General features: G+C 33.5%; 1 protein-coding gene across 1 annotated transcript in view; it reads right to left on the bottom strand.

The window, feature by feature from the left end:
* The window catches only part of LOC149784233 (MAM and LDL-receptor class A domain-containing protein 1-like), a 262,408-nt gene that overhangs the window by 73,223 nt on the left and 176,697 nt on the right, over positions 1 to 12,488 (bottom strand). The window contains exons 41-44 of the mRNA XM_089932965.1: positions 9,772 to 9,879; positions 6,801 to 6,956; positions 6,048 to 6,241; positions 549 to 684 (exon numbers count right to left, since the gene is read on the bottom strand). Of these exons, the coding sequence (XP_089789091.1) occupies positions 549 to 684; positions 6,048 to 6,241; positions 6,801 to 6,956; positions 9,772 to 9,879 (594 nt within the window). The remainder of the gene's footprint in view (positions 1 to 548; positions 685 to 6,047; positions 6,242 to 6,800; positions 6,957 to 9,771; positions 9,880 to 12,488) is intronic.

The following is a 12,488-nucleotide window of genomic DNA, read 5'->3' as shown; positions in this document are numbered from 1 at the left end:
GATATCCACAGTAAATTTATATTAGGTCCAAAGTAGGTCAGGTTTTATTATATTTCTGCAAAATTTAAATGACATTAAGATATCACATTTGACTTTAAAATAAACAGCGTAAATTAAAAATATAAGTACCTATGTTTAACTTAGATAAAGTAATTCTATCAAGTGAACAAAACTTCATTCTTTCACTTCCATATTTATATACAATATATCCTTGACTTCCGTACAAACAAGATATCTAGACAATGACAATTTCAGAACAAAACTGTTACAAATGCCATGTTAGTGAGCACTTTAAAAATGTTGCTGAACACACAATTCCTTTCCTCAGAAAATGACTTTAGCCCTACTTAGTTTCCAAAGTACTGAGTCATAATACTGTATTTTTTTGTTGTTGTCTCGAGTGGATTACATCAACAGCTAAAAACTGTATAGCTCTCGAAAGTATACTCAGAGAGAAAAACCATACTTTAGATGTTGGATGTTTTAAATAGATGCTGGGCATGTTTATTCTGCAGAATATGTCATGATTTACCACTAAGAATTCTTACTGATCTTATTGATGACGCACGGTCCATCTAACAGATGAATATTATCAATGCCACTAATAACAGGAATGTTGTCTCGTTGATTCCAAGGTGCCTTAACTTTAAATTGTACCCTTGCATCACCAACAGGGACATTAACCTGAAAAGAAATATTTCAAATTGAAGTATTAAAATGTAGTTCTGACACTTCAACTTCAGCTAATGTACATGGCTGGGTGATTTATACGATGAAACAGAAAAAAGGAGTGAAATTAGAAGATAGACGTTTACATCTTTTGAAGAGATTTATAGATTTACAAATATATATGTTTAGACAGAACACTAATGAATATTCTAGCCTAATTAAAAATATTTCAGAGTGGAGTGTGGGCATCAACCTTCAAATGATTTATACACCTGAAAACTGGCATCTTTAGATTGCCAATTTGATCCATCACTGTACATACTTAATGAGATATTATAACAGATGAGTTGTTCATCATCACATCTATTTTTTTCCATCACATCAGCTGCCAGTAAAACCCAAATTCTACAAAATGCAGAGAAAGTTCTCAAGAAAGCAGGTGATCCAGAAATGTGTCACTGTAAAACATATTTGAAACCACATCCTCTATGCTGTGTAAATAACAATTGGTAAGTCTCAAAGACTGCTCTCTTGTAATTTTCATTAATGATCTTGTGTGTGCATGATATGGATTTTTAACACAGCTTTAAACAAAATTCAGTCATACTGCTACGATGTCTGCAGAGTGGCAGTTTATAGTGATGTCTAGCACTGGGGCATCATTCCTCAGACAAGTGGCATCACGTTCCACCAAGTCACATTATCCTGACATCAGGCTGACCAGTCCTAACACTAACCTATTAATGTTGAGCGGCTAGCAAGGCAGCTGTTAGTACCACTTTTATAAGTCTTTGTTGTGATTTGGCCATGGATCGAAGCAATGACCTCCTGCATCTGAGGCGGATGCTCTAACCACTTGGGCCACTGGAGGAGTCCTGGGAAAGGATGTTATTCTGGATCTTTTTGATTAAATATATTAAGCAAAGTGTTTGATGGTGTTTGGCATTCCAGATTACCTAACAGACATAAACATTTCAACATAGCTTACAGTTGTGGTAAGAACATTTCTCATCATTACAAAAGTGAAGTGTTGTCCTGAATTATTTTAAAAAAATTGGAGGCTGCAAGAATAGTAGTAGGTGGTACCAAGTGCATGTAGCAGGCACTGTTTTATGAAGAAACCGGGTCTGATAGCCTATAATTTCGATGTTATAAGCATAAATTATTAATATTTAAAATGTACCATGGTTTTGTGCCAAAGTAGATACAAGACATAATTCAAACTGTTCCTTCTAATAATGAGACCTACACCACTCAATCATGGAATGCTATAATTCAACATCCTTTGTGCAGAATGATGCTATAAGAATTAATTTCAGCCTGCCATAATTCATCTATGAAATATGAAATGTGTTACTGATTGAAACAAAATAAGTAACCCATACACTCAAAATCTTAAATCAAGATAATACAAAATTTCTTCATATTATTATGTTGGTGTTTGGGTGCTACAAGTTCAGCATGTCTAACTGGGAACCAACTGGGAACCAACTGATGTAGCTTAAATAGTGATTTTTAAAAAACTAAATCATGTTTTGCACATGTGGACAAGAAGAAAGCGCTGAACACATTTTGTTGTTCCTTAAGAAATAGCTATGGAATTTAATTTTAATCACATACAGGATACATACACACATATGCATCACCACTATGAACAGTGAATATTCTTATATTTGGCTGAAAATGAATGCTTGAACAATACATGTATTTTGTCAGTTATAAAAGAAACAAACTCATTTTCACCATTTTTAATGTACAAATGCTTTTAACAGATTTCTGTCAATCAAGAGACTTCACAGACAGGGCAAATGTCTTTTAGAAATAAAATCATGAATTGAGCTACTGCATTTGGTTCACAGTCACGTATGCTGAACTTGCTCCATCCAATCAGCAATAAAATAATACAAAGAACATTTATGTTTGTCCAAATTCTGATAGGATTTAAAATTCCAAGTGACTGGGTTCAATCGGTAATGCAATGGCTCCTCACTGAGGCGCCTACAGAATTACTGGGGGGGAAGGCAGGCAGACATGGCTGCACAGTTGAATTGTGGAAGGCATAAATAAGTTTAGAGACAGTGTTGTTGAACACAAAGGATGTCAAGTAGTATTTGATGATCATGTGGTGTAGCAATCATTTTTAGCAACAAGAGGTTGAATTATATCTTTAAGTAAAATCTGAAGTAAAACCTTAGCTTATTTTTAAATGACCAAATGTATGCTTACACTTATAATGTCGATGATTCAGGTTATCCACTTTGATCATTCCATATGCAAAATATTTTAAAAGAAACTGAGTAAACATAAGTTACCTCTTTCTCGGCAAAGAACAAGTCTTCCATAATCATTGAATCTTCTAATATGCAGCCCTAAAAACTCATGTCAATGTCTTCTGTTTCATACTGGACATTAATATCAGTACTGACGTGGACATCACTAGATGTTAATATTGGTTTCTTTTTTGTTAACAATATCCACACTCGTGCGGTCACAGAAATAAGTAAGAGCAAACATGTTGCAGGAGAATATTAAATAGCTTTCTATCTAAATAGCGTGGTCCTTTCTAAGTGAACATAGCCTGCACACAAATTTCTGTCTTTTGGGTTTTAAAGTGCTATTCTGCATTTATACTACATCAGCATCTGCTGAGTTCATTTGAGGCACGAAAAAGAGTGAATTATTAGCAAACATTTTTTTTTTACGCACAGGGGCTTGTACAATATACAATATATTACAATATAAATGTCAGTCACTGTAGTATAAAGTAATACTTTTAGTATTTCATACTAATGTATGACTGACAGTTACACTGTAAGCTTAGCCATGCCCCATAGGACTCTACTGGTTCTAACAAGCCAGTTCTTCCTCTGTGTACTCAGATAACCTGGGTCACAAACAAGTTAATGGAAATGGCAGTGATTTGTCTCGAGATTATTTCAGTAGCAAAATTCTTTTATAAACTTTGAAATGACATGATCAGCATATTTAAATGACTGAAAATAACAAAGATTTTCCAATGCCAAGAATATACATGTGTAAAAGAGTGCAAAACACTACACAACCAAACATGACATGATTAGGCAGTTTCTTATGGACTTATTAAATTTTATGTACAGTACATATCATTCAATGGCAATCATAATTTAGTTTCAACAATAGTGAATCCAGTGACAGCTAATAGAGAAGGTGGATTTGTATCTCCACACAATAAGGTCACTGGAAAAAAAGACTAATGGAGTACATCGTTGCCTGTAATAAGCCAAATTACACAATTCAGTCAGTATAAGATTTTATTGACTTTTGTGCATGGAAGAAAAAGATGTAGTCTATATGATTCTCCAAATCTTCTGGAAATGGACTTGAGAGTTTATTAAGCCAAAAGGACTGTGCATAAGTATTTATTTTTTCCAGATATATCTTTGTTTTACAATTTTATAGTGGAGTTCCAGAAGTTTGATAAATATCTAAGTGAAAGAAAAATTTCTATAGTGAAGTTTGAGACGTTTGATAAATATCTAAGTGAAAGAAAAATTTCTATAGTGGAGTTTGAGATGTTTGATAAATTTCTAAGTGGAAAAAAAAGATGTAGTCTATATGGTTCTCCAAATCTTCTGGAAATGGACTTGAGAGTTTATTAAGCCAAAAGGACTGTGCATAAGTATTTATTTTATCCAGGAATATCTTTGTTTTACAATTTTATAGTGGAGTTTGAGAAGTTTGATAAATATCTAAGTGAAAGAAAAATTTCTATAGTGAAGTTTGAGATGTTTGATAAATTTCTAAGTGGAAAAAAAAGATGTAGTCTATATGGTTTTCCAAATCTTCTGGAAATGGAATTGAGAGTTTATTAAGCCAAAAGGACTGTGCATCAGTGTTTATTTTTTCCAGATATGTCTTTGTTTTACAATTTTATAGTTGAGTTTGAGAAGTTTGATAAATTCTGAATAAAGAGGTTGAATCATATGTTTATTTTATGTAGCATTCATTTTGGGATCAAAGGTTTATTTCCTTTTAATATACGTAAACTGCATATTTTTGGGAGAGGAACATTTCACCTTTTTACAGATCACTGAATTAAACATCAACCACGAAGACCTTAATGCTGAATTGTTTCGTTTTATGAACAGTGAACATTAATACGTTGAAATACAGGTAGACTGTTGGGTCAAGGTAAGACTAAAACTCACAAGGAGAAAATAAATTAACAGATGTTTTAATTTTTTTAAAAACACATCAACAGCAAGTGCAAAATAGAAATGATGTCTATTTGACAATAATCAGGATGCTTGACATCCAACATTTGCACAAAATATTTAAGTCCAAACTGCTCGTGCATTTACTCACATGAGAAAATCCAACTTTGAATAATTTGAAACAAGAATCAAAGTCCAAGTTTCTCACATAATAACTCACATGAGAAATTAGAACTCTGCCTTATTTTCAAACATGGTTGTATGTAATGGAAAAGAATGTTTCTAAGTTCATCTTTCTCATGTGAAAATTTAAATTCTCATGTGAGAAAAATCTGCACATGTGAAAATCAGGTTACTTTTTACTTGGCTTACAATCAATGCTCCTTCTGTTGATTGGAATGGCCAAGATCTAACAAACTACACACATGAGCTTGCAGTTCTCATGTGCAGCTTATGAGCAGTTCATGTGAATTGGTGAGATTTTTCTGTATGGGAGTAATCAGGATGGGGAGACACTGAGATTGTATTCCTTTGGTTCCTGAACTGCCTTCAGAATCTGAGGATTTGGAGAAGTTTATACATTTAGCCATTCCAATCTACAGAAGGAGCATTGATTGTATATTGAACTATTGAGACAATGGATGGAATTATGGCATTCCAACTTGTCTCCAGTAGGTTCATCATAGGTTGATCCCATCGAGCATCTATGCCACTTAAATATAGCCACAATTATAATGTTGTCTTCATTCATGTGAAGCTCTTTTCCTTTCCTTTTGGGTGAAAATAATAAAATAAGGGCATACTGTTACATTAAACTGATATGTATCTTATACAAGCTTTTATACAATCCAATAAGTAGTGGATAGAATGAAAACATTAACTTCCCTTTTGATGAAAACACAATTCTAACCTCTATACTCTCCAGGGAAAAATGTTGGTGAAACCCTTCTTCATTAGTAAAATTCATATCTTTTGTCATACCAGTGGGAGTTCTTTCTTTTCAAAAATTATTAGAAGCAAATATATTCTGTACCAAATTTTTAACAATTTAGAAACATCAAAATAATGAGTAATTAATTTGTGACTAGCTCGTTAGTATATCAAAGCATCAAATTTGGATCTGGTATACAAACCTGCCCTGGTTGTTACATATGAAATCAATGAAGTTTTTGTAATAATACCCACCTGCCGTTTCCGCCACACGAATGGCTCTGCATCCTCAACAAGAGACCATTCTGATCCTCCAAACATGCCAATCTTTAACTCTCCATTCCCAAAATAAGAGAATCTCAGACACTTTTCTTCTGCATGATACTCATATGGGGATTCCACTGTGATGACATCATACTTATCATAAAGGGTGGCCATAAGGAAATGACCTATAAGTGAAAGTAAGGTCAAAACAGTTAAATTACATCATTAAAGTCTAGCAACAGTTTAACATGGCATGTAGAATTTGTATGTGTTTACAAATTTCCAGAAAAGAAACTCAAAATTTTGAGATTCCATTTTTCTAAGCAAAGAATATCTCCAATTTAAGGATCAGATCTGAGGTCTGAGATTTCAAATCAGGTCTGGTGAAAATATCACAAGACTGGAAAAGCTTTATAACAATTCAGATAAATTTTATATCTGTCCAAATGTTGGGTCAAGACGCTCTAATAGTAGATCAAGAGCAAAAGATAGGAGTCCAGATTTTATCCTTCTGCATGACCAAACTGCCCATAATATTAACTTCACTTAGAATAAACAAATTCCACCTAGTAATAGATGGACTAATTTGCATATTTCAGGTTGTATTCCACCCTGAATCCGCCCTGAACCCACCCAAAATTTATAATAAGTGGAATCTTGGCTTTAAGTGAAATCCACTTTAAAATTCCACCTGGAATCTGGTTAAAGTCAGGGTGGAAGTTTTCGTACAGGAAATGCTCTCACCATTTTTATTCCTTTCATCGACAATATACCCTGTAACATTCCACATATCTAGAGTCTGATTGCTGATCCATGCCCAGCCAGCATTCAAAGCATCATAAGACATGTTCTGGTATCCACAATGATAATCCGTCTCAAAGTCACATGAAATAGATTGCTCTGGGAAAAAAAATAGTACGTCAATAACATACATATCACTATTTACAATATACTTGATAACAAGATCCATTCTTTTTGTATTAGGTGTAAGTATTCAATAATTTCTTTTATATCAAATGTAGACAAGTTCAGATTGTGCCTGACCTTCATCATATAATGCTGATTATAATGTGATGCAAAACTACCATGTTCTTCCGAAAACTTGAAAGCTGTTAGTGGCAGGGCAATAACACTTGGAAATTCATGAGCAATTTCAATTGCTGGAAGTAATGCTGCTCATGCAAATAGCAGAGAAGATAGTAGTATTAAAATGAGTGGTGTTAAAATGAGTGGTATTAAAATGAGTGGCATTAAAATGAGTGACAGTCTTGGTTTCAATTTTGCAGGCAAGAAAAGGTAAGCACACAAATTAGTTGGAACTACCGCTTGAGTGGACAGAGACAAATATTTTGCACAATCTAGGGTTGATTTTGTATCACATCCATCTGAAACTCTACTTGAAATGACAGTGACAAAGGGTTTGCATAACTTAGGGTTGACATTGTACTGCAACTAACAGATCGACTTCTTGAAATTACATTGACATAAGGGTTTATATAATCCAGGGTAGATTTTGTGCCACAACCAACAGATCACCTAGTTGAAATGACACACATTTTGTACAACTTAGGGTTCATTTTTGTATCACAACAAACAAATTCCCAGGTTGACATGAAAGAAACAAATTATGCAGAATCAGAGGTGCCTTTGTACCACAACCAACAGATAACCTACTTGCCATGACAGAGACACATGCTTTGTACAAGCTAGGTTTGTGGGTGTGTTTTGTATTATGACCAACAGATGACCAATTTGACATGACAGAGACATATGCTTTGTACAAGCTAGGTTTGTGGGTGTTTTTTGTACCACAACTAACAGATGACCTACTTGACATGACATAGACACATGCTTTGTGCAAGCTAGGTTTGTGGGTGTTTTTTGTATTATGACCAACAGATGACCTACTTGACATGACAGAGACACATGCTTTGTACAAGCTAGGTTTGTGGGTGTTTTTTGTATTATGACCAACAGATGACCAATTTGACATGACAGAGACACATGCTTTGTACAAGCTAGGTTTGTGGGTGTTTTTGTATTATGACCAACAGATGACCAATTTGACATGACAGAGACATATGCTTTGTACAAGCTAGGTTTGTGGGTGTTTTTTGTACCACAACCAACAGATGACCTACTTGACATGACATAGACACATGCTTTGTGCAAGCTAGGTTTGTGGGTGTTTTTTGTACCACAACCAACAGATGACCTACTTGACATGACATAGACACATGCTTTGTGCAAGCTAGATTTGTGGGTGTTTTTTGTACCACAACCAACAGATGACCTACTTGACATGACATAGACACATGCTTTGTACAAGCTAGGTTTGTGGGTGTTTTTTGTATTATGACCAACAGATGACCTACCTGACATGACAAAGTTAATTGCTTTGTACAAGCTAGGGCTGTTTTTGTATTATGACCAACAGATGACCTACCTGACATGACAAAGTCAATTGCTTTGTACAAGCTAGGGCTGTTTTTTGTATTATGACCAACAGATGACCTACCTGACATAACAGAGTCAATTGCTTTGTACAAGCTAGGGCTGTTTTTGTATTATGACCAACAGATGACCTACCTGACATAACAGAGTCAATTGCTTTTGTACAAGCTAGGGCTGTTTTTGTATTATGACCAACAGATGACCTACCTGACATGACAAAGTCAATTGCTTTTGTACAAGCTAGGGCTGTTTTTGTATTATGACCAACAGATGACCTACCTGACATGACAGAGTCAATTGCTTTTGTACAAGCTAGGGCTGTTTTTGTATTATGACCAACAGATGACCTACCTGACATGACAAAGTCAGTTGCTTTGTACAAGCTAGGGCTGTTTTTGTATTATGACCAACAGATGACCTACCTGACATGACATAGACACATGCTTTGTACAAGCTAGGTTTGTGGGTGTTTTTTGTATTATGACCAACAGATGACCTACCTGACATAACAGAGTCAATTGCTTTGTACAAGCTAGGGCTGTTTTTGTATTATGACCAACATATATTCTCCTTGAAATGACAGAAATATGTTTTGTACAGTCAAGTTGACTTTATATCACTTGCAAAATGTACATGCTTCAACAACATAGAAAAGTATTAGGGTATTATTTTCACTGCCATGAAAAATTTACCTGTAATGCAATACAACCTGCAATTTATGTCACTGCCCTTATCATTACATTACAAAATAAAATGTTATATCAAATGCACTGAGAATTTACAATGGGGGAATTCTATGAAATTCATCAGCATGAAGATACAATATTTAATGTCTGATTCATACATTATATTTTGTTTGTAGTTTTTTGACTTTGTACAAAGTCATTTATTTTTTATTAAAGCATGTAAAAGACTTATTATTTTGGTGGGCGATGGCAGTCTTGGATGACATGCACTCCTCTAGCAGACACATACCCAAAATACAACAAAAACAACTAATTTGGAGAATCTCAGTTTAGCAGTTTAAAAGAATTTAAGGTAATGAATTGAAAGAAAATGCCATAATGCCATGCTAAAGTATGGAATTAAACTGGGTTGATGTTCTTTACTGAAAATACACATTAATATGAAGTGAATTATGGGGTAACCCTGCCAAATTGGTCTAAATAAAAACCTGCCTTTCGACCCTAATATGCCATTTTGGATGGAATACCCATAAGATGCTAATGTCAGGCAGGTACACCAAAAATTATATACTTACTGCATGACACTTTCTCATCCCTTCCATTTGCACAGTCCATTTTCTTGTTGCATTCCATTTCTAGTGGGATACATTTCTCAATGCAGGCAAATTTATCCGCAGCACAAGCTGGTACAGAAATGAAAACAGTGTAATGCAGTCATGGTAAAAATAGTGTAAAACTAGTGAAAAAATGTAATGTAATTAAAAATGACTGTAATTATGGTATCATAGAGGAATAAGTATATAATATTCCAGTAATGACAACAAACATTATTACATGAAGTCCATATATGAGTAGTGTTGGGAAATTTAAAACAGATTATTTTGTATTCATTCTTATATAAAATACCACTTTTAACGAAATTGGCCTGAAACTGAAGAATTTCTTTGGTCATTATTTTTTCATTCAGTACTCCTTCATTATAATATTGTCTATGTGAGTCCCAGACTATACTGTCTTAAAATGAAGTATATTATATTATACCAAAGGCCTTTGCAATCCTATCACTCTAGAAAGAAAGTGTCAGAGTATATCCAAGGAAAAAGGAAAACAAATGCCATACATGTATACCGATATATATGCCAGTGCCATAAGTCCATATATATATATACATGTATATCAAATTTTTATTTGCTATTTCCTCAGAAATTCTGATGCTTTCTTTCTACAGTGATATAATTTAATGGGACTTATTTTTGTATAAATTCACTAGTACACGATAAAACTGGATCCATGATCATGCCTGCCATTTGTAAATGCTATAATGAGGTGCATTATAGTGAGGGAGTGTTTTATTTAGAAAATATTATGGAAAAGAAGAACAAAATCTCCATTCCTGAGGTATCGCATATATTTGCATTGATCAATTCAAAATTTTAATATTTTAAATCCTAAAAACTAGATCGCAATTTTTTTTCAAAAATGGGGCATCAATTTATTGTTACTAAATGACTGTATTTCATTTCTATATATTGGGGTGCCAAATTTTATGGATTTTATAGTTTCCACAAACCACAAATTTAAAGCCCAATAAATAATGATATACTTGAAAAGATATGACCACTTCCCTAATTAATGAATGAATGAATCTGTGACAAAAATGTCAGTTTTTCTTCTTTTCAAATGACACAATGTGCCACAAAAACTAAATTAAAGCAATGCAGCTAGAAAAGAAGACTATTACAGCTGCAAATGGAACAAAAACTCCATAGGTCACAATGACTAAAAAGAAGCAAAGTCAAAATGACACTCAGTACAATTTGTTTCTTATCATTTGTACAAATTATAATTAAAAGCTATTGACAGATGAAAAATTCTGACTTCAAAGTTTATTTTCTACCAATCTGGATCCAAATTTAAGTATTTATCCAAATTTTCATCCTCTATTAATACATGCATTCAGACTGACAATGGTGTTAAACAGGTGTGACAAGAATCCACTCTTAAGAGTCATATACTTACGCCAAAGAGTGATGTTGTTCCAGGAGTTCAATGGAACATGACATTTAACTTGGGAATGCATGAAGTAGATGTGTGAAACAATTGACATAGAAAAAATGCCCCACCTTTAAGCTAGCAAATGTTAAAGAAATTGTGACTTTTAAAAATGTGAGCACAAACTGGAACATTACAAATACTGTTATCTGAATACCAAGTTGTGACATATACCAAGTTGTGACATACCAAGTTGTGACATTGTAAATGTTGCTACTTGAGCAGAGAACTTTAACATTGTAAATGCTGATACATGAACACAAAACTGTGACATTGTAGTTATGGCTGTAATATTGTTACACTGCTATAGGAACACAAAACTGTAACATTGTAGTTATGGCTGTAATATTGTTACACTGCTATAGGAACACAAAACTTTAACATTGTAGGTATGGCTGTAACATTGTTACACTGCTATAGAAACACAAAACTGTAACATTGTAAATGCTGATACTATTTAATATGAAAGTGAAATATTACAAATGCTGATATCATATGCATGCAATATGATACTAATATGACATGGGTTTGTTGCTACGTAAGTAACATTGTAGTCAAGAGATAACTCTCTCTCTCTCTCTCATATATATATATATATATATATATATATATATATATATATATATATATATATATCCAATAAAATGGTAATGAACAGTGCAAGCCTAGTTTCAAGATAGCCTTAAAGTGGTTTTGACTCAGTGGAGCCTTTTTCAAAGGCAGACACTCAACAGAGCCAAGACTAGCAATGAACAAACAAAAGTTTATGTAACTACTTATACAGGAATATAAGTTTACAAATGTTGTTTCAAGCGGTCAGCTTCAACTTGGCTAGTGAAGCTGCACACTCATTCCAGCTGAAATAGTGCAATTTGTGTTTGTGTTGCAATTATCTTAATCAGTCCCTAACACATGCAATCCCATGCTTGATCCAGTGCACTTGAAAGGACTGTATACATACATACATACATACATATATATATATATATATATATATATATATATATATATATATATATATATATATATGTGTGTGTGTGTGTGTGTGTATGTATGTATGTATGTATGTATATATATATATATATATATATATATATATTTTCCACTTGAAAGGTCTCTCTCTCTCTCTATATATATATATGTGTGTATGTGTGAATCTGTCAGATCAGAAAAATGTCCATGCTTTATTTTTCAATAAAGCATGTATATTTTTCTGATCTTCTGTTACATTAACTAATCT

The sequence above is a fragment of the Sinohyriopsis cumingii genome, chromosome 14 (genome assembly GCF_028554795.1).
Source record: "Sinohyriopsis cumingii isolate HCF-2022 chromosome 14, ASM2855479v2, whole genome shotgun sequence".
NCBI lineage: Eukaryota > Metazoa > Mollusca > Bivalvia > Unionida > Unionidae > Sinohyriopsis > Sinohyriopsis cumingii.
This window is presented reverse-complemented; position numbering and strand designations above follow the sequence as displayed.